Here is a 23,901-nt window from a genome sequence, read left to right as displayed (position 1 = left end):
CTGTGTATTGTGATTGTTGGGACTTGGGACTGTTAGATGCATTCATCTCAACAATAACAAATACAGCTGCTAACTGTATCATGTGACAACTGAGTTAAGATATTAAATTATTTGTCAATTATTAATTTTGGTCAATAAGCTAGTGGCAATTTACTAATATATCTGCATAGATATGTAAAAACTTATTCTTATGTATTGAACATTAAATATGATTTTTATTTATAAATTGTATTTTCATTCATTTGACTTTTTTAACATTCTTAAAATGCTTGGGAGGGAGCAAACCTAAGTAAGACATTAACTCGGGCAAGTTAGTGATTGTAGAAAGATTGTTCTTTATGTGTGTGTCTCTGGTGCCATAATGTTATTCAGACTTTGATCTTAGGGAAGTTGGAGATAAAGTCAAAGAATTTCTCAGTTGGTCTGTGTTTGTTGGTAATTATCCAGAGTTACAGACAGATTGAGCCTGAGCGGAGAACTGCTACCCTAAAAGGTTAGTTTTAAACAAATCTACTATGTATTTTTCATACAGTCTATCTGAGAGTTGTATAAAAGTTTTATATTAATTTTCCCTTAAGCTTAGGCAAGTACAGGATTAGTGTTTAATGATTTAGACTCTCTTTAACTATATGTGTGTGTGTACATATGATTGATTTTGTGATGCCGTATTGGATTTCATGAGGGAGAGAATTTCTTTGCTTTCATCCTAACAGCTCAGTAAAAATAAAAAAGCATGTCTTTTCTATCTATATAGCACCATACTAATGTGAGTATGCCATGTTCTGTAAGGATTACTTTTTCACTTCTCCAATCTGTTATTTGTTGCTTATATCATTCAGGGCTGACTATAATGTCAGCGTACATCTCAGTGCTTGGTGTGGCAGTGTTGCTCCTCCACCTCTGGGGGACACATTCTTTCCCCACCTCTGCCTGTCCTGTTCCCTGCCTGTGCCAGCACGGTCCACTCCTGAACTGCTCTTCTTTGGGTCTGACTGAGATTCCCAGACACATCCCAGCAACTGCGGTTTCCTTGAACATATCCAATAATGCCCTGGGTTCTCTGGCTCCTCTCAGCTTTGGTCATTTAAAACTGAAGGGACTTCTGCACCTTTGGGTGGGAAGTAATGCTCTGGAGAGCCTGTCTCTGATTTTGAAGAAGGACCGGTCAGGCACTAGGACCCTGTCAAGTGGAGAACAGGAATGCATGTCCTGGGCACCTGACCTTCAGTTGCTGTCTGCTGAAAGAAACCATCTAAAACATCTACCAAAGGGTATGTGCCACATGAGTATGTGATACACACTTTACTTTACCTTACAACATTAGTTATTTATTCAACATGCTTGATGAAGAAAAAAAAACAGTATCTCTGTCCTTCCTTTGACCTGAAAAGCATATTAAAACGGGAAATAACAGATAGATAGATAGATAGATAGATAGATAGATAGATAGATAGATAGATAGATAGATAGATAGATACAGATAAACTAGGTGTTTACTAAAAACAATTAAATTAGCTTAAAATAGACTCATATTAAACTAATTTTATTATGTACAATCTGTAAAATTCATAAAACCCACACACATTCTCCACCCTGTGGTAAATGACTGTGGTAAGTGGACCTTTGATCTGTTGCAATTGCACACTCTTGATCTGTTAAATTCCATTTAAACTAGTCACAGGATCCTCCCTCAGCACGAGGGGAAAAGAAATCACCTGTGATCCTAGTCACAAGGGTTGGGCGCTGGCATTCCTGTGCTTCATAATGGGCTGTAAAACGGTAATAATGGTCTAAACACATTCCAGAGAATGAACTTCATTATGGCCTTGTATTTTGACCATCCTTCAAATAAATGCGTACATTGAGTCCTAATGTGTCCAAAGGTGTCTTACAATGCAGGATGGCTATTTAAGGTTTCGTTCACAACTCCATTTGATTTTGAATATTATCCGTTATAGGGTTCATCTTAAATTTTATTTCCAGTGCTATTCTAATGGGATGGCTAATTCTTTCATTTTATTTCTGAAATCCTGTTCAAGGATGTGATTACTAGAAAGTTGATAGTCAATTTTGACAGGGTTTTAATGTTTCTATGTCAGCCTTGAAACTTATTTTTTGTTTGAAATCCAAAGGGACTTGTTGACAGAGGCCAAGAATATGATTTTAAATTATGCTCTTAGCTTTAGCAGATCCCAATCCGGTCTGAATTAGATGTTGGCGCCTCAATATTTTTCAGCTCTTTGTGATTGAGCACAGCCTCAGTGTTTCTCTCTGATAAACCCCTGTCCAACACACCCTCGTTTCAGATCAGCAGTCAACATGGTTCTTAAAATAGGCAAGAGACTTCTCCATCTCTTCTCTGAAAGAACATTTGCAAGCCTTCCTCTCTAAATCAACTCAATTCTGTTCCTTTGTGCACAAGAACCTTTGTGATATCCTGGTTTGCATACCTTTTCATAATTTTAAGCACCGTAGTTTGCATTTAAATATTAAGACAAAAAATATTAGCCTCTTATATGCAAGTATTATTCGTTAATAATGAGAATACCATTACCAACATCTTGAGAGTAAAGTCCTGAACTTATTCAAGCAGAGTTGCTGCAAGAACCTCCCTGATTTGAAGTAGCAGTGATCCACATCGTGGCACTCCATAACAGTGCACTTTTATGCTAGGTTTTGTTACAGCCACAGATATTGACACAAACAGGTGCTTGTGCTTTATGGGGTCAAGGCAAGCTGTAACAGGTAGAGCTCAGATTTAAATCTGGGTGCAGCCAAACACTTCTATGGACGATCTATGACATCTATGATCCATGTGTTTTTCTCTTTGTAATGCATTAGATTGCTTTGGATTTGAACTATTACAACAAACAACTGCAAAATGTTTGACGTTGCTATTTAATGATAAAAAAAATGCAACGCCTGTCAGTGACTCAAAGAACGCATTGATATTTAACTAGAAACTAGTTTATCATTGCATGGTTGTTAATCATTGCATTAAGTTTACCTTTTGATATTCTGAATATACATATTGCTTTCAGGGTTGGGCTGCGTGAAGTCTCTGCAGATTCTTCAGCTGTCTTACAACCAGATATCTAAGATAGGCCTTGCTGACCTGGACAACTGCATTAATTTGAAAGAGTTACATCTCCAGCATAACAGCATCATAAGCATTCACCCACAAGCTTTTATAGACCTAAAACAGCTGCAGGTAACATCTTATAACTATTCAACTTATTTGAGTTTCATTTTAATACCTGCCACTTGATATCGTAACCTTATCCTAAGGGGAAATCATTTTAAGAGCAATTTTACATGTTTGTGAGTGTACTCTCCCTAGTGGCATGTCTTTTGACAGACTCTGTAGTTATTGCATAAATGAACTTAACTAACTCAGCATGCATTAAAATGTGGAAAACATTTTCACTGACTAATTCCATCCAGGTCCTTGATCTGAGCTATAACCTGCTGGTCACCATTCCTGTTCCTGCTTACCAGTCCCTGCGAAACCTGAATGCCTTGGTCAATGTCTCCTTCAACAGATGGAGGTGTGACTGCAATTTGCAGACCTTGAGAAGATGGATTAGCTTTGATACTGAAATGGGTGATGCTTCCTGGCAAGTGGTATGTGCCTCTCCACCACATCATGCTGCAAAAGATCTGCTTCACCTGAAGGATTCGGAGCTTACTTGCCCAACACATGAATCCAGCACATCTGGTCACTATCGTAACATGATTGTGGATGAGGGGATGCAAATATCAATTCCTTGCAGCAATGACAGCCAAGGTGCTATTTCTGCTTACTTGTCTGTATCTTGACTTGTAATAAAACCACAGTCCAAGTTATGTAACTCCTAAAATCCACATGTAAACAATGTAAATGCTAATGCACATTTAATGATGAAATGTCCTGTTATTTTTATTCTAGATATCATGCTGGTTCACTGGTGGACTCCACATGGCCAAGTCACAGATAACCAACCAAAACTTCTAATTAAGGACATTACAGAGCAGCATGCAGGACTTTATGTATGCATTTCAGGTCTCCAAGGGGAGCACATATCAGTATTTGATCTATATGTCAATAAAAAAGGCAGTGGCTCAAGACCACGTAGGGAAGCAGCAATCATCATGGACCAGGAAGAAAATAAAAACACAGCAAGGAATGATCCTGTTGTACGGCAAACAAGGAACCAGTCAGATTTTGTCCTTGCCGTCTGCCTCTCTGTCATCATTACATTTATTGTAGCCTTTATCCTTGGCGTTCTTTTGAGACCACTCTTAGACAAATTATGGAGGAGAATACGATCCAAGAGACAATCTACACCACCACCACCACCAACAACCACCACCTCCTCCACTGGGCCCCAGCCATATGTGAATGAAGGGTACTGTGATGTAGAAGACCAAGAACAAGAATTAAGAGTAGGTTCAAGAGTTACATTTAGTGGAATCACAGAAGTGGAAGATCAAGTGCCTTACTATATTACAGTAGAGAATGATGAAGCAGATGGCTCCTCTGAGAGCAACACAGAAGTTGAGACTCTTTATGAGACCATTGAAAAAAATAAATCCTCAATAACTGATGGGAAACAGCAGGGCCTTGAGATAGAGTTTCACAGAGGAAGAGCAGACAGCAGTAGCAGCTCACTACAGAAAGAGGAAGAGAATGCTTTAATCATAAATGGTAAGAAGCTGCCACCCTGCTCAACAGAAGACATGGAATTTGAGCCAATTCCAGATGCAGATGATATTACCCAGTTAAAGAGAAGGGGTAGCTCTTCAACATCATCTCAGTCAAGTCATGAAGGTAACTTCTCAAAACAAACTGAACAAAGTGTTGACCCTGTCACTATACCGGCAAACAAAAACACAATAGGTAGAATTCCAGGATTTAGTACAGAGCCGTTTTCAGAATGGTCAAACAGACTGACAGAACAGAATGTTGATCATTTGGACCCAGAGTTGTGGAATGACAGTGGAGAAAGCTTTTCTTTCACTGACTGCTCTGAAAGGTCAAGTATCCAGGATCTCTCCAGCTCTGGTGTAGGACACCCACTGAAGAATGATGACACATGGAGGCAAAGTAAAGTAGAATCACCTTCAGAAAAAACAAATCTTGATTCAGAGGTTCTTGATTTCGACAAAACATTTGGTAAAGAAGTTCTTGTTGATGATTTAAAGCAGCTGGAGCTCTTTGACATAGTAAGCTCCTCTAATTCAAGTGAAAGTGGTGAAAGTATAGGTGGACAAAACAATTATGTTGTAAACCCAGAGTTATTGGATGAATCAGACACAGAGAACTATGCAAACGTGGTCACTTTAAAAAGATTTGAAGATGTCACCTTAAATAAAGGAATGCCTAGTGCTGACATTCTTATAAGACAAGAGACAATCACTCTAGAGCCATCAGACATACATTTGACACTTACTCATGGAGACAGCATTGATGAGAGTGTGCATATTTATGACTCCCCAATAAAGAGTGAAGGTGACAAGTTTGGGATATGTGTAGATGTGGGTCTTGATACAGTGCCAAAGGTTAAAAGGTATGTTGAATTTAAACAGTTCAAACCTAATTTTGGACCACCATCTCTGCCATCATTTTCTCATACCTCAACAAAGAAGAATAACACCTTATCAGATATTGAAGTGAAATCTGAAGCTAACACTGATGTATTCTCTGGAGACAACAAATGCTTAACACACATAGAGGTATCTCCTGATAGAATTCAAAAAGTGAAGCGATACATTCACTTCAAACACCCTGAACCTCATTCCCCAACTCTGTCATCATCACCTTCCTTCACCAAAAAAGATGATATGCTGGAAGCAAAAAGTTATAGCTCATCCTCAGATGATGATGATGATGAACAGACAACTAAAGGCAACAATTTAGATGTATCTTCTGAAGGAGTTTCAAAAGTAAAAAGATACATTTTATTTAAACAGATTGAATCTTCTTCCCCAGCTCTGTCCTCATCCAGACCTAAAATTGAGACCACAACAGAGCAAGCGATAAAATCTTTGCAACCAAGCACCACACCTAAAGATACAAGTCAAAATGTGAAGAAACACATTCATATTAATCAGCACAAACAGCATTCCTCATCTCTGCCATCATCGCCTACTTCTACCAAGAAAGGTTTATCAGGAAAAAAGTCTAAACGCAAAAAACAAGATCAATCATACTATGGAAGTTATGATAGTCTGCCACTATACCATGTCCATCCTGTCTATAGGTCAAGTATAAACAGACTCAATAGAGGCTATGATACTGACAGATCGTCTTCAAGTGAAGAAGATGATACATTTTTGGAATACCCAACAAAATTAGAGATTACACCTGGGATAAACAGAGGACTCATTACACCAGATAAGAACACAGACAAAGTCCTTAACATTGACTTTGATAACTCCTCCAGCAGCACAGATGTATTTGACAAGAAACGGTCTAAAGGTCTAATGAGATTAAGAGCAATAAGTGCACGACTGTTTAACAAACATGAACATGAACCAGATGAGGGGAATCTTCAATCACATGTTCAAACTAAGTCAAAAACTAAGGTGACCACTAATGAAGATTATCTCTTTGGAAAAGGTTTATCCCTTGATCATTTACCAAAAGTGAAGAGATACCTTCAGTTTTCAAACTCCGATTCCTATCCTCAAGTCCAATTACCATCTCCTCCACCAACCACTGGGGTAGTCATGCCTGAATTTTTAGCACCAACTCCAGGAGAGTCCAGGAGATCTAGTTTCTCCTCTGAGGATGATGTCAAACAAACTACTAAAGATAAAAATTTTGTTGGACAAGTTGATGCATCTTATGACACTCTTCCAAAACTAAAAAGATATATTCAATTCTCAAACGCTGAACCTTGTTCAACAACACTGACCTTGAACAAAGAAAGTATATCACCTGAACTAGTGGCACAACCCGAATCAAGGAGATCAAGTACGTCATCTGATGATGATATCAAACTTACAACCAATGAAGATAGTTTCTTTAGAAAGATAGGTGTATCTCTCGATACAATGCCAAATGTTAAAAGATACATTCAATTAAATCAGCCAAAACCTTACTCTCCAACTCTAACATCTTCACCTGAAGCTACAATTGACAGATCCTCTGGAGACAAGGGATGTTTAATGCAAACAGAGTTATCTCCTGAAAATATTCAAAAAGTGAAAAGATACATTCACTTCAAGCAGTCTGAACCTCATTCCCCAACTCTGCCATCCCCACCTTCCTTAACTATGAAAGATGGTATACAGGAAACAAGGAGATATAGCTCATCATCAGATGATGATCAACTTACAACCAATGAAGACAATTTCTTCAGGAAAATAGATGTATCTTTTGATGGAGTACCTAAAGTAAAAAGATTCATCACATTTAAAGAGTCTAAACCTTCTTCCCCAACAATATCAATATCCAGTCCTACTGCCACAACTGAGGTAGTAAAGTCTATGGTCACTAGCACCTCTAAAGATGATGTCAGATCTAAGAATGACGGTGATAATTTCTTTGTTAAAACAGATGTAGCTTTCGATGGTATTTCTCTTGATAGAGTACCACAAGTAAAGAGATATATTCAATTTAAACAGCCTGTATCTCATCTTCCAGTAGAGTCACGCACCACTTCAGATACACTGCAAGTCACAACTGAGGTAAAAACAAAATCTGAAGCAAAGAGATCGAGTACTTCTTCTGAGGATGATGTCAAACAAACAGTCGATGTCTCTGGACAAACAGAAGCATCTCTTGATAGAGTGCCAAGAGTTAAAAGATACATTAAATTCACACATACTGAATTTCAATCTCCAGCTCAGACAACAACTGGTCTCTCATCTGAAAGAGTCAATGCAACTATTGTAGCTAAAGAAACAAGGAGATGGAGCACTTCATCTGAGGAAGATGTTAAACCGACTAGTAAAAAAGAGAATGTCGCTGAAGAAACGAGTGAATATCTTGCCAAAATCCCAAAAGTAAAGAGGTACATTAAGTTCACACAATCTCAGCCATACTCCTCAAATCTGTCACAATTTCGTCCTTTAACCATGGGAAAATCCACAGAGGTGACGAAAACTGAACTAAAACAACCAGCCACTAGGGGGAGCACTTCATCTGAGGATGCTGTTCAGGAAGACAATAGCTCTGGTAAAAAAGGAGTGTCTCTTAATGTAGTACCAAGAGTTAAGAGATACATTCAATTCACACATCCTGAAAGTCAATCCCCTGCTCAGTCAACATCTGCTGTCTCAGCTCAAACACTTGGAACATTGGGGGTAGTTCAAGACACAAAGAGACCAAGCACTTCATCTGAGGAAGATGTCACACTAAGTGCTAAGGAAGATAATGTCTTTGGACATACTGGAGCATCTCTTGACAAATTTCCAAAGGTTAAGAGATATATTCAATTCACAAAGCCTGTAAGTGAACCTCTTGTTCAGACAACTGCTCTCTCAGCTAATAGACTTGGAATATCTGGGGTTATTCAAGAAACAATGAAATCAGTTACTTCATCTGATGATGATGTTCAGCTGTCTACTCTTAATGATGATGTGTTTAAACAAAGAGGTGAATCTTTTGACAAAATCCCAAAAGTGAAGAGATACATTAAATTCACACAATCTGAACCTTCCCAGGTTCATGCACCATTTCCTCTTCCAAGCACTGTAAAGTCTGCAAAGGTGATAGAAACAGGATCTTGTTCTCTAGTATCTCCTAATGAGAATGTTAAGGAAGATAGTGTTGTTGGGCAAACAGACGCACATCTTGATCAAATACCAAGAATTAAGAGATACATTCAATTCACTCATCAGTCCCCTAAGCAGTCAACAACTTCTCTATCAGCTGAAAGAGTTGGAATATCTGAAGTCATTTTAGAAACTCGAAGATCAATCACTTCATCTGAGGATGATGTCACCTCTAAAGAAGACTATTTTGGTGGACATACTGGAGCACCTCTTGATAAAATACCAAAAGTTAAGCGATACATTAATTTCACACATCCTGAAAGTCAATCTCCAGCTCAGACAACAACAACTCTCTCAGCTGAAAGAGTCAATGTATCTGTGGTAGCCAAAGAAACAAGGATACCAAGCTCTTCATCTGAAGATGATGATAAACCATCTACTAATGATGGCAATGTCATTGGAGAAACAGGTGAATTTCTTGACAAAATCCCTAAAGTAAAGAGGTACATTGAATTCACACACAATGAACCTTATTCCTCTGCACAGTCAAAACTTCCATCTTCAAGTGTTGCTAAATCCATAAAGGTGACAGCAACAGAATTAAAGGGATCCAGCACTTCAGTTGAAGATTATGTACAATCATCTACTAATGCAAAAAAAACAGCATCAATGACAGAGATCACTTCATCTGAAAATCTTGACAGAGTACAGAGAGTTAAGAGATACATTAAATTCGAACCTATTGAAAGTAAATATCCTGCTCGGGCATCAACTGCTGTCTTAGCTGAAAGAGTTGGAATATCAGGGGTAGCTCAAGAAACAAAGATATTGAGCACTTCAGCTTTTAAACAATCTGGTAATATCATTGGTAAAAATTTATTTCAAGAAACTGGTGTATCTCTTGATAAAATCCCAAAAGTAAAGAGGTATATTGCATTCACAAAGAGTGAACCATCTTTTTCAACCAAATTAATGAAAAGAGCTTTAACACCTGCAACAAATACAGACTTTGAAACCACATGGTCCAGTTTATCATCTCAGGTGTCACCTCCTGCCTCAATGAAAAAAGGTTCTGCATTAATAATAAAGAACCAAAAAGAATCATGGGCCTTTGAGTTTACTTCAAAGGACAAAATGAAAAGAGGGCTTATAGACAGTTCAGTAGAACAGACTGGCCTGAAGTCAAAGGTAAAGTATTCAAGTTCCTCATCCAGTGACGAACACTCTGTGGGACATGATGTTGTGGATGTGGATGTACCAGCACCACAAAATGAGCCACCAGCAGTTCCACAGACATCGCCACCTCCCTTAGAACAGGAGGAAGCCAGAGAGTATCTCAGAGAGAATTTTGAAGTCAGTCAAAGACAAGAACGCAGAAGATTACAGCAGCAGAGGAGAAGGGAAATGGATGAATTCAACATTGCATCCCTATCCTCCATTCAACAAGGCGACCAGCAGGATACATCACCAGCAGATTATGGAGAAGTGCCACCATTCCAAACAGAACATATTTACAGTAATGTTTCTACAAAGAACACATTAACTTCCAGACACGTAGAAGGAGCCGAAGCCCCAGTTTTACGGGGCCTTAAAACTAAGAGCACATCAACACTTGATTCCAAGTCAACTCCAAAGTATAGGGAATATTTAATTTAGGTAGGAGTTCATTCTGATTTACCAGACAAACAATGTTTTATGATTTTGTGCTGATGCTTTCAAAATCACAGCTTTTGAGGATGGTGATTTGCTTTTTACGAAGTATTGTAAATACTGTATTATAATTATGAACATAACCTAAACTTCAGTATTTCACAAGTTACTTAAGAATGTGTATTGTCTAAGAATATAAACTCTGTATTGATTTTATCAGTCATGATGTGCAGTACAAAAAAAGAAATCCAGAGGCTATTAACTGCACTCAATGACAACACATTATATCTATTAATGAGGCTATAAACTTTCTTCCAACGCTGTTGAATCAGTGTTTCTTAGTCCCTTTTATTAAATCTCAATGGTTTTAGGGATGAAACGATTAACCGCGAGTCAGTTGAAACTCGATTCAAATATGTGACGATTTAAATTGGTTGAAACAAATTGTGATTTAATTAGGGGTAGGAGTTTATATGAATGTATGTCTGGGGGGAAATTACTGTCTTTAGAAAAGTTTAGATGGTATTTTTTTCATTTCATCTTGCCTCTGTATAATGCATATTAAAGTTCATAAGTGCAGCACTGCTTTGTTTACAGTGGTAACCAAGGAAACGCTTAAATGCCACCTGCTGGCAGAGAGTGAATCTGCTCACAGCTCGTCCACGGTTTCTGTTTCATGCAGATATTTTTATGTAGTTTCACAAAACTGAAGTCAAATCATTCTGTTTGCTTCGAGATTTGAAATTATACAATCTAATTTAGATTAAAAACTGCTCATGTTGCATGAATGCAGCATCTTTGTTTGGATAATGTTTAAAATGCAGTGTTTGCTTCTCATGTTAAATGGAAAGAGCACAGACAAAGTATTATTTTGTTTATATTAAGAGACCTTTTTATTTGTGTTATTTATTTGATTTTGGGCTTGATTTAAAATTTCTGTTTAGTTTTGTTATTTACATTTAAATTCTATATTAATTTTGTCATATAGCAGACACTTTTATCCAAAGCAACCTACAAAGCAATAATATGCAAGTGCTATACTAGTGTTATAATTCAATTCCACAAAAAAAGTGCAACATTTTGTCCAAGCAATAATAATTGGAAACATTTAATTTATAATTTGTCTTGAATCTCATTTTGTAAAAAAAACATCATGGATCAAATCAAATCGAATCATGAAATCAAAATCATCAATCGAATCATGACTTAAGTGAATAGTTACATCCCTACTAGTTTTCCTGCAAACAGGTGGAAAGTCTCCGCATGAATTCAGAATAATTGTTAGTCCAAGGCTTCCATCCCTTTATCTAAAACAAATAAAAATGACTCCACATTTCGTTAATAAACCCCTTTATATATATATTGAATGTAGAGAGGTTACAGTGAAAACAAACATATATATACACACACATCCATACATATGTACAGTCAGATGAGAATGCTCAGCCCTCTGCATTACATACTCCCCAACAAAAGCAACAGCCATAACACAGGGAACTTGTCTATCTGTTGAAATAATTAATTTTAAAACAAGTATTTCCCTCCGGCACAAACAGGTGCAGATGAATGGGATTATAACAAGTGTCTATAGACATTTTTCAAATGGATTCTGGCCAGCATGCACAGCATACATAGACTGTTGGCTTCTTAGATGCTGGTTGAATACATGATAATTTATTGTGAGCAACCTTCATCTTTCAGAAAAAAAGTAGTGGGGAAAAAATCCTAAAACAGAAGTAAGCTTTAATAAAGTTAAATGTTTTTGTCTGTCTCTGTATGACATAAACATAAAATGAATATGTTTACATGAAACTGCAGATACTGTATACTGAAACGCTGCAGTCAATTATGTACATGGTAGTTCAGCACTTGATGGAGAAGGCAATGCAGAGAAGAACATCTCAACAGATGAGGTTACAAGTGTGTTTAAGCTCTAAATACCATCACACAATCATGTTTTTCATAAAGCGTTAAGACTGCATGACCGCGGATACCCAAATTAAGCACAAAAAAAGTCCACTTCTACAAATACCTATACAAAAAAATAAAACAAGAGCAAAAAAAGTACAAAAAGAAAAAACCTCATTCATTCACGAAGACGGCTCTAATTGCAGAATGCATGCATGCATTTTTTTTTCCTTGTTCAAATGACAAGTTAGCTTCACGCCACGGCCATAGACAAAACTCAATAGTTTTACAAACATAACTAGAACGCTAAATAGTTGCTAGGCATTGGTCACTATGGGTTAAGGTGATCATATTTGACCACAAAATCTGTGGAAGAGGAAGTGGCCAAAGTAGTGTCAGTGTTTAGGGCAGGATACCGGTTTATATATTTTTGTGGCAATTCACAGAAATCAAAAGTGCACTTTAACAGCTTTCTCTCATCGTCTCTGCTATAGATCCACGTCCTGTCATTTTAACCGTGACATGCACAGTAAAGTTACATTGCTAAAGAATCAAATGATATAGTGAATGCATCCCGCAGTCACTTTAACCTGCTTACACTCCTCTACAAGATGGCCATACCTTGCCATTGCATTGCGAATACACAATGGTGATGCGAGCCAGGAAAAAGATACCGGGCTCTACGCTCATGATAAGTTTAACTCACTGTTCTTCATGTTGTGAACAGTAAACTGTTCTTGTTGATCTCATAATCAATATCAAGAATGTAAGTAGTGAAATAGATAATGATACAACACCACTGGAAGTACTTAGAGCAGAATGTCTATGACACTCTTGCATGTGGTGCAGTTTATTAAATGGCATCCAAGTGCAGTGAGACTGGTAAAAATAAAACTTATGGCAAAGATTGCTGTGTATCTATGGTAACATGCTCTGACTGTCATCATCCTCCAACATAAAAACCGTAGTAAACAGTGTTTGGACCACCATCAGCAGAGCGACACGGTAAGCTATTTCCATTGTGAACCTTAGCATTAAGTCACTGACCTTCAGTAAAAAGCCATGCAAGTTCTTCTTTTTCCTTTCCTTACAGGCCTAAATTACCTAAACTTCAGACAGTATGGGAGTTTTTACCTACCCTGCCTTGTGGAGAATCCGAATTCATTCTCCTTAGAAGATCCTATTGAAACATTCACAGCTATATGAAACATCACAGTGGGGTGGGAAGGCGGCACCAAGACTGGCCGTGTGCTTACCCACAATGCATTGTGGGTTATAGGGGACATAAGGTGGAGTCGGTGAGGTGCTGTTTCTCCAACACACAACCACCAGTGACCCTCCTATGGCCCGGCTTAAAGGGCGAAATACAAACATGTGCATTGATAATTACATTCTACGTGTACACTCAAGCCCTCAGCACCCGGGGCCACCATCAGTCTGTCCCAAACACTTCAGTTTTGATTTGTACTTTGTTTCTAGATGTTTGTATCAAAGCCGTTTCTGTCGTCATTGTCATGGTGATTGTTGGCGATTAGTTGGTCTATTTAGTTGGTGATGGTGGTAGGCATGGGGAAGCTGTCGCTACGACATTTCTCGGTCTTTATACCACTCCACAAACTCGTCCAAAAGCACTGGCCCTGAGGAAAGAGGGAAAAATTAGTCAAAAGACAAATCTGATGTACTTCCAGCTGCATTGTACAAAAGAATGATGGATGTCTAAATTTGTGCTTGTACTCACAAGCCCCGTCCTCATCATAGTTACTGAGATCAAGGTTGATAGTCCTACTGAATTCTAGAACATTGCACCATTGATCTTTATTTATAACCTTATACTTCGATTGCTGTGGAAAAAAGGGGAAAATTTGTCAAATTTCACAGACTTAATATTTAAGACAATATGTACTGATATATCTGTATAAAATATAAAATATCCGTACTCACTAAATGAACCGAACATGGTCTTAAACCTTTTGATTTAAAGATTTATGGTGAATTTGATTTTTCAGAGAAACACAAAATTGTGGCTTCACATTGAAGTTTTATTTTTTTAAAGGAATAGTTCAACCAAAAAAGAAAATGTTGTCATCGTTTACTCACACTCATGTCGTTCCAAACCTTTATGAGCTTCTTTCTTATGTTAAGCATAAAATAATATATTATGAAGAATACTGGTAATCAAACCCCATTGACTTTCACAGGGTTTCTTTCCCTGCTATTGAAGTCAATGGGAACCAACAGCTGTTTGGTTCTTCACATTTCTACAAAATAACTTTTGTTAACATAAAAAAAAAACTTGAACCAACATGACAGTGATTAAATTAAGACAAAATGTTAATTTTTGGCTGAACTAGCCTGTTCCTTTAAAGGATGATTAGGAAACAAAAAAAGCAGGCAATAGAAAGATCAGTATACACGTGAAGTGAACTTTCTCTCAGTACTGTTTCAAAAGCGTTGCATGATGTATTAAGTTGTATGAACATCAAATATATGCTCAAATATTTTTTTAATTAGTTTTTCCATTGTTATTTTTATTTTTATGACTTCATTGAGAGGGATAATAAGGGAGTCATTAAGTGAAATGTCAACATTTACAGAGCCTTGAATTGTTCTAAAACTGTATGACTTTCTTGGTTTTTGGTGAAAGTGTTGTTTTTTTTTGTTTTTTTTTTAATTGTCCATACAATGAAAGCCATTGGTAACCAAAACTGTTCTGTTACCAACATTTTTCAATATGCCTTCTTTTATGTTCTACAGGGGAAAAAATACAGTTTTGGAACGACATCTGGTTAGGTAGATGACAGAACATTAATTTTTGATTCAACTTTCCCTTTAATAATAATAATAATAATAATAATGAGTAGAAATAATGGTTATGAAGGTGTGTTCAAACATTTAACTGGTCATGTAAAATAACTGAAGTGACTGATAGACTGTAAAGATTAAAGTATTTACTTCTAGAAACTGGTTAAACACTGGAAACAATGGCCAGGTCTTGCCAAGCAGAAGTCCCAGCATGCACTTGGCAGTATTCAAGTCTAAACTCCTCTGATCCTTCTCCTGCAAAGGGGTGGAAGCATATTAAAGTTTAAAGAGTTCGAATACAAGTTCACACATCACAATAAAAAATACTTAGTTGGCAATTATGGTGGTGGCTGAGGTAACAATCTGTAAATGACCCATTATTGCCAAAGTACTTAAAACAAGGTTGCTTGGCTTTGGAATTTAGTGTACTGTGTACTCTCTATACTCAGAACTTGAACATATATGACCCTGGACTACAAAACCAGTCATAAGGGTATTTTTTCTTGAAATTGAGATTTATCAACTGAAAGCTGAATAAATAAGCTTTCCTTGTATGTATGTTTTCTTATGATAGGACAATATGTGGCCGAGATACAACTATTTGAATATCTGCATAAAAAATTAGGTTTTGATATATTTACAAAATATCTTCATGGAACATTTTCTTTACTTAATATCCAAATGATTTTTGGCATAAGAGAAAATACAATGCAATGTTTTTTTGTTTTTTTTTGGCTTTTGACTTAAGACTGGTTTTGTGGTTAAGGGTCACACATGATATTACAACCACCTGAGCAGACATGATTATGGTCCCTGCACCTTGATTAGCAAAAATAGATATTAATGTCTTTAAAATCACTCTAACTGCCATAATATGTAACTAGTGCACAACAAAGGACTAAATGCTCTATTCAAGATGAGACCAGACATGAACAATTCTGTTTCATCTAGACAAGATGAATGGCATGTTATCCATACAAGGTTGCCACGAGCTGTTTATTTGTACTCCTCCACTTTATTGGCCCTATCGAATGGCTCCCGTAAGAGCTTTACTCCGTCTGCAAAGGTCCAGTCGTTTACAATTCATACCAAGGTAGTGAAAAAAAAATCAACTATCTGGACAAGAGATACTTCTGCTGAGCAGACAAAGAGCTAAAAATAACCCAAAATAGCACCATTTCTCAGCAGTCTCAAGCCCTTGTCTGCTGTAACTGAAGGACTGTGATATGCCCAGCATGCACGCAGGGAAGAAAAAAAAAAACACAGAAAGGTTCCAGATGCACAGCTACTGGCAAAATTAAATATAGTGTTGACATATTACAAGAAGACCAGAACTTCTAAAGTGAACAGTGATCAATGTTCATCAATCATTTGTCCTAATGCATATACACAGTCACGCTTACCCTGGCAAAGTCGAAGGCATATCGGTAAATGAGCTTGAAACTGGTGGCATCATTGAGGACAGACCTCAGGTAGTCTAGAGAGTTCCTGAGTTTTTCAGTAGAGTCACATCTGCGTATGACAGAAGAAGAGGAATAGTGAAGGTTGGGATGAGAATAAGTGTAGTAGCATGGTAGTAAATGCATTTAAGTTCCATGTTTTGCCAAACATACTGCAATGAGCCCATTCCCTTGAGCCACTCCTGTAAAGTGAAGTAACCCATACTCTGGGCATCAAGCTTCCAGGCCAATACCAGCATCACTACCTGCGTACAAACATGCATTAATATGTAAAACTAATGACAAGATTTTTTTTAAAGTAAAGTAAACTATGAAATCATATAAGATCAGTTTAGTTTTCTTACATTCTCTGGCTCCACTCCAATGTCTTCACAGAATTTCTCCATCCCCTCTGGTCCAACAATGTCATCGCACCCTATTTACACGACACATTCAGACACAATTTACTATTTTATACAGTGGTGTTTAGACAATTAAGCCACAATTAAAACGGCATAAGTGTCTTTGCACAAGCACAATTCAATAAAAACATTTTATAAGTTTGTTAACTTAGTGATAGGCATGTTGTTTGAAATAAAAACAAAAAGTCTTGGACACTTTCTAGTTGTCTAACTTCTGTGGAACATGTTTATATGTAAATGTGCCAGGGTACTCTGAACTTAATAGGAACTGACTATATATATTCACTTTTTTTTTTTATAAGTAATTGAAAAAGTGAAGTTCGTTCTTTTTTTTTGCAGATGCCACTTGGTTTAATATTTCTTAATCTTTATCTTTGGCATTTTGCATGCAATAAAATTCAGACATTTTTAAGTGTGACTGAAAGGGTTAGGATGCTTCGAGGGCGAGTAGAAGATGGACAAATTTTTATTCTCGGGTGAACTAAGCCTTTAAGTTTCCAAATACATGTTATTATATACTTATATTCTATTTTCATCTTCACTTCATTTGGAAAGTGTCTAAAGCCACAAGGATGGAATTCTGAATCCAAAAAAGCCTACATTTAGCTGACATTATTCACGGCCTTCTAGACAAAATCAAGTCAAATTATATAAGCTTTTTAATACCTTACTAATAAAATCAAAGATATATACATTTGCAATAAGTTCATAGCATTGTGACAAACTCAAAATGACTACAAATGAAATACCCACATACCTGCGTATTCGTAGAACCATTCTAGGCATCTCTTGCTAGAAAAAGCTTCGGCTTCCTGGATTTGCAATGTCTCCTGTTTTCTGTAAACACTGAAATGAATAGACAAGGACTGAGCAAGGCTATTTAAATACACATTAATACACACTTGTATACACATTAAAGCATGGACGTGCTACATCTGATACAAACAAATAGAGACACATGCTCTGAGGGCAGAAATCCACCCACATGAAAGAGATCTGATGGTACAATTAACAGTTATGACCATTTCAACTTTATTTTGACATTATTCTAATATAACAACATTCAGTTCCTTCTGTGCATGAATACAAGATTTCTTAATTTACATATTTGAACTGACAACTAGTTAAGTTGTTAATCAAGTAGTTAGATGGATAAGCGTGTCTGCTTGAGTGAACTGTTGCCATCTGGTCGACGCTACAGAGCACTGAGCACCAGAACGACCAGACACAGGAACAGTTTCTTCCCTCAAGCAATCCATCTAATGAACAATTGATAATGACTGTGGAACACACTACAGTATTTATATTTATATACACATACACTTATTTATCTAACACATATACTTAGTGTACACTTAAATTTTGCACATACTATGCCTGTACATACATAACTGCTTTTTGTAATATACCTGCCTACAATTGAAAATTTGTCTATTGTCATTCCTTACCTACTTATTTGTATTTTTTATTCTTTTATTATGTGTTTTTTTTTTCTGTCGCTGTCATTCTGTTGCACTGCGGAGCTTCTATCACGAAAAAAAATTCCTCGTATGTGTAAACATAACTGGCAATAAAGCTCATTCTGATTCTGATTAAAGGAAAGTGAATGGACAGATGGAATGGACAGGGATGAAGGGCTGGAGAGATGGATGGATGAATGGAAAGGTGACTGTTTTGGGCATACTTATCCTGCCGGCTCTTCTTAGCAGACAGGTCATCTCCAGCAGTGGGTCTCCTCTTTTTCCTGGGGGGCATGGCTCTGGAGCAGCAGGCTGGAAAAGAGAGATAAGCACGACACAAAGATGATGAGTATTTTTTGTGTCCCCTTTTCAGTCATTCCCTACCTCAAACTAATTATATATCCTCATTTAATTTGCTAAAGATGGCCTGCATGTTTTCAGAACTGTTTAATAAATAGAAAGTTCAAAAGAACAATTTATTTGATAATAAATTGATATTATTTGAAATCTTTTGCACATTATAAATTACTTTGCTGTTATTTAAGATCAATTTAATCTATTCCTGCTGAATAAAAGCATTAAAACCTTACTGACTCCAAATATTTAACGGTGTAGAAAAAAAAAAAGTATATACTTTTTTTTTTTTTCACTACCTGTACCTTGAGTCTCTGGGCTGACGTCTTCAGTCAGGTTCTATGGTGAAAAAGAAACACCCACAATCACTCTTTCTCTCTCTTACTCAAACATTCTGCAGCAGAAAGTAGCAGCTATTAGTATCTCACCATAAAAAAAGAAAGCAAGCATGTATATGTGTGTGATGTAGGTGAATGATCGTCTTATTTTCTTGTAACCTTTACAGATGCTGCCTGTGCTCTTCTCAAGAGAGGAGAGTTCTGGAAATAAGCTAATGTAGAGCACAATTCTGTGTGAATCAGGCTTATGAGGGTAGTTATTTAACTAAATGACTTGATCAAAGGCTAATTTGTAGTTTGTAAAAATGCTGTTGAGTGTCCTAACCTCACATATAGCCAAACACTGCTATCCCAAGATGTTAATCTACCATGACAAGCAACACTGACCAGTCCAGCATTGTCAGCTTTTGCATTCATCTCAATAAAAGAACCACAACTGTCCTATAACCAGGGTATAGAGGTTTATGGCCTGATCTAATAATATTCACATACACCATATCAGCTGTCATCACATTTGCAAAATTCTGCATGCAATTATACATCCCTCACCTGTTTGTTTAGGGGGTTTTTTATCTGAAAAATTTGACATCATGATTATGCTACAGTACCAAATACGGTGTACCAAAGATATGTCTAAAATAGCTGCATGAACAATTTATTGAAATTCTAAGGTTTTCTCTTTTAAAAGTCATGTTTGCAGAAAACCTAGAAAATGGCAACTTTTTATTTTCCATTGGTCTTAGTACACAATGTAACTACAGAAGAGTCAAGTTTTAAATAGGAAAAATATGGAAACTCTTTGGTCATTTTTGAGTGAGATGCTAACGGTCTAATAAAATTCGATGATCTATGCCAAGCTTACCTAAGTGCTTCCGCCGGACCCTAAGTTCAGCTGAATAGAACAAAAATGGAAAAACTAGACTGTTTAACTCTAGGGGAGTTTATTTAAATTATTTAAAGGCATGAATGTTAAATCTGCCAAAAAAGCTGATGAGTATTTAAGTGCATGCAAACTGAGGCCATATTTACCAGCCTGTGCAGGGTGTGGTAGATCTTGTGGATACTGGCCAGTGTGGACAAATGAGAGTTCAGCTGGAAATCTGTAAGGGATATATAAAAATAAACATTTGGTACTCCTGGCAATTATGTACAAGCATCTGGGCTATACATGGGTTTCTGTGTGTTGCTTGTTGTGGTGTGTATATATGTTCGCACAGTGTCTTCAGTTTATACGTTGAGATTATTGAGGACATGAGAAAGCATCTGCTCCAGTCAGCATGTAAAATGACAGGGAAATATGAGAGGCCATGTGAGATTCTGAAGTGTTTCTAATATGCCAATGCATACAGTATGCATTTAACTTCTCTATGTGTCTTCATTATGAATATAGCCAGCTACCAACACTGACACTGTTATCCATAATCTTTACATTGTCAAGTATGGTTTCATTAAGAAAGTAAATGCCAGTGTGGGGGCCATATTTCTCTAACATGTTAATATCAGGTCCTAGTGAATTTGTATAAAAAATTTACCCCCAGTCCGACGCCCCTGGTACACAGCAATACTCCATAAGCTTTGTAGTTGTAACCTAACACTTCAGAAGATGCATCAATTCATTGAATGCGATTATGTGATGAAATGTAATTGTTTTTGAAGAAAGTGAGTAATGCCAATTCCCTGTTGGTCTTCAATTTACCTTAAGATCCAGTTTTTCATTCAGGGTATTTCATTCAAGAAGATATAGCCTAAATATCAAAAATGATATTCAAATATGAATAGATGTGCATTGTGAAAGGTCAATGGGATCATTTTAAAGTTCCACTGAATTGTCCTCATGCAGTGCAATGGAACGAAAAGTCATATTCTAAAGCATAAAGAAGCTCTATTTTGAAGTGCATGGATCTTATTTTCATTTGTTATAATGAAATTAATAACATGGTGAAGGTGGATCAGACACAAATGTGTATAGTAATCCCTTCTATACTGTAAATACTTGCTGCTGCTTATATTTCATGTCACTTTTATTTCATTAACTTTGCTTGTTTTGAGTTTTGCTTTCAAATAATATGAATAATAAAGTATTTGAAATGTATTAGACTATTTTTGATTAAGTCGAAATGGAATAACCTAATAAAATGCAATGTTCCCAGAATAAAACAATGTGCTGGCGCATGAAAACTAGGTTAGCATTATGAATTTTTAGAAAAAAATTAAAGACCGACGTAGCAATGTGAAAAACGACATACGCATATGATTCATTTTGCACACGTTATAAACTTCCACGTTCTCGTTATTCAGATCTAGAAAATTACGTATTGGTGCAGGCCTTTCTGTACAAGCGAAGTGCGAGTAGACAAGCCCCTGAAACAACATTAAATTCAGAGTTGATGAAAGGTATCCAATTTAAACATAGTTCGGTGTATAATCCAGGACCTTATTAAAGCAAACTCGATGTAAAATAAGACTATTTGTGAACGTGTGACGCAGCTGTCAGGAATGCCATTGGATGTGAAATACTCCAAACATGCAAGATACAGTATTACTCGAATTCACACCGACACATTTCAAACATTCACATCTCTATAATTGACTGCAGTTGAAAATAGGATTTTCTGCCACATAACGTTAATTCACATTTGAGTGTATACACGCACAACTTGCAACGACTTTACAAAGTATCTGGAGAGTATGTGGACTTCTGGGCAATGTAGTCTAATGGCAAACAACGCCTGCGTTTGCCATGGTGTTTGCCAATGAAATGGTTCGGCTGAATAAACCACATTTCCCAGAATTCCTCAAATCATAATTTCAATCGGTACTCTCCCCAACTGATGAATGCGACCCAAATGCTGCAAAAAATATTTTTCGTCTTTGATCAAAGATATTTATTTCACAACGATATGCAGTTGATCTTTCAGAGGGACGTAAGTGATGTCCCAGATCATACTCGACGTGTTTGCAAGCACTAATTTTTTACACAACTGCGTCACAATTTTCACCCTTGTCATTTTTCCGCAGATTTCTCGAAAAGAAAACGACCCGTTTAGCTCTAAAAAGCAATCTTTCTCTTGCTCTTTGGTTGGTTTGCACTGCTCACTCGAGTTGTGAGGAGATGGATCCCCTTAAGGTTATTTGGGTATTAAAGGTAATTAGTGTACAAGTGTATCCTGTAAATACGATCAGATACCTTGCTCGGATTGCTGTATATACTCAAACAAAGAAGGCTAAAATGCAACGTTATTCCTTGCAAGGTAACGTTAGTTGTCGCTTGCAAGCGCCCAAGACATCGGAGTAAAAACACAAAGAGAGCAGCTATGATCTGTATGCTCGGGTAACGGCTACTTTACTCACAAAATGCGTCAATACAGCGAATCATACATCTTAAAAGAAGTCACGGCGACTTGTCAGGGTGCAGCAAGTTCGCAATTGTCATCACAGGTTGACAGAACACGAATAGCAGTGAAAAGGTACTATTGTACTTACTTGACGCATCTGAGTGCATTTTTATGAAGCACACAACTGTATTTGTGTGAGTCTGCAGACCGGCCAGTGGGCGGGACATGTCAATATTATACATGCCCACAAATGATTTAGATGGACGAAATGTTCAGTCGCCACGCCTACTTGCGTCAATCATTGGTCGAGACGAGTGTCAACTACATTGCGCAAGTAACACTGTGTACCTCCCGCCTCTAAACCAACATGATTGGTTGAAGCGCTTCCATTGCCCCTCCTCTCGTCGCACATGATTGGCTGAGAAGTATGTCTACACCCATCAGTTACGATAGTTTCCTCGTGCATAGCAGAAAGCCAGCCCACGATGACATGCTATTGGCTCAGCTTTGCACCAACACAGAGCCCACTTGGGTTAACAAAACAATGGTGAGAGAATACAGTTAAAAACATTACTGAACGAGGTTGCTTTCGGTTGTTTCTGCGCAAATGTCATCCAAACATTTCTATGAAAAGTTTCAAAAGTAAATGAAAACCATCACAATGAGCAGGAACCCTATAGGAACCACAATTATGTTTGCCATTGTGATTAAAGGGGTTGTCCACACCCAAAGATCATCATCATCTGTTCCAAATGTTGTTTAGAACCAGTATTTATCTTTTCACCATAAAATACGATTTTGCTCCATTCACTTTCACTGTATTCACTGGCAATATATAAAGGCAAATGGTGAATCATCTATTTGTGTATGCTTTTGTGTGTCATCTATTTGTAACATACCCTGTGCTTATGTTATGGTCTTTTACATTTATTCATTTAGCTGACGCTTTTATCCAAAGCGACTTACAATTGCTATATATGTCAGAGGTCGCACACCTCTGGAGCAACTAGGGGTTCAGGGACACACTGGCGGTTCACAGTGGATTCGAACCCGGGTCTCCCACACCACAGGCATGCATCTTATCCACTGCGCTAACACCACCACTTTTATCTACACAATAGCCTACTGAAATTGCTGTTATAATATTTATTTTATGTGGGATTAGCTATGCCTCTCAAGTCAGTTCTTTCTTCAAACCATTATTTATCTATACATTTCGTAGTGTTCAACCGGCATCAGTTCAATCTGTTTGGAACGTAATGAAGATGTTAAACATCTGTTTTCTCTGAATAACATTTTTCATTTTCACCCTTTCATGTAGTTCAAATCAGCTCTGGTTCTAAAAAGTTGGCATGAAAGTTGAGCATGAATTTATACTGCATTTTAGAGTATTCTTTAAAAATCAATTGAATTACTTAGTCACCCTCAGATATCCTAATTATTAGGTGCCTTCATTAACAATATAGCTATTCAGTTTATATTTGAATATA

At 37.1% G+C, this 23,901-nt stretch overlaps 1 protein-coding gene across 3 annotated transcripts; it reads right to left on the bottom strand.

The window, feature by feature from the left end:
* Positions 1-12,460: 12,460 nt before the first annotated feature.
* Positions 12,461-22,653, bottom strand: dcun1d4 (DCN1, defective in cullin neddylation 1, domain containing 4 (S. cerevisiae)). 3 transcript variants are annotated; one of them, XM_059512942.1, is made up of 11 exons: positions 22,560-22,653; positions 20,106-20,176; positions 19,038-19,077; positions 18,609-18,696; positions 17,682-17,770; positions 16,868-16,938; positions 16,677-16,768; positions 16,467-16,575; positions 15,214-15,318; positions 14,000-14,102; positions 12,461-13,898 (listed from the first exon to the last, which is right to left on the bottom strand). In XM_059512942.1, the coding sequence occupies exons 1-11, from the start codon at positions 22,651-22,653 to the stop codon at positions 13,843-13,845; spliced, it is 918 nt and encodes a 305-aa protein (XP_059368925.1). In that variant the 3' UTR covers positions 12,461-13,842. The 3 variants fall into 3 exon arrangements, with proteins under 3 accessions (XP_059368925.1, XP_059368926.1, XP_059368927.1); XM_059512943.1 differs by having other exon boundaries at positions 19,044-19,077; XM_059512944.1 differs by lacking the exon at positions 19,038-19,077 and having other exon boundaries at positions 22,560-22,608.
* Positions 22,654-23,901: the final 1,248 nt, after the last annotated feature.

This window comes from Carassius carassius, chromosome 27 (assembly GCF_963082965.1).
Source record: "Carassius carassius chromosome 27, fCarCar2.1, whole genome shotgun sequence".
NCBI lineage: Eukaryota > Metazoa > Chordata > Actinopteri > Cypriniformes > Cyprinidae > Carassius > Carassius carassius.
The sequence above is the reverse complement of the archived record's forward strand: the minus strand, read 5'-3'. Positions and strand labels throughout refer to the sequence as shown.

Coding starts and splice junctions, on each gene's coding strand:
- dcun1d4 (XM_059512942.1), bottom strand. CDS start 22,653: ATGTATAATATTGACATGTCCCGCCCACTGGCCGGTCTGCAGACTCAC. Junction 14,103..15,213: donor TGTTTAACCAGTTTCTAGAA/GTAAATACTTTA, acceptor TTTTTTCCACAG/CAATCGAAGTATAAGGTTAT. Junction 13,899..13,999: donor CTATGATGAGGACGGGGCTT/GTGAGTACAAGC, acceptor CTCTTTCCTCAG/GGCCAGTGCTTTTGGACGAG.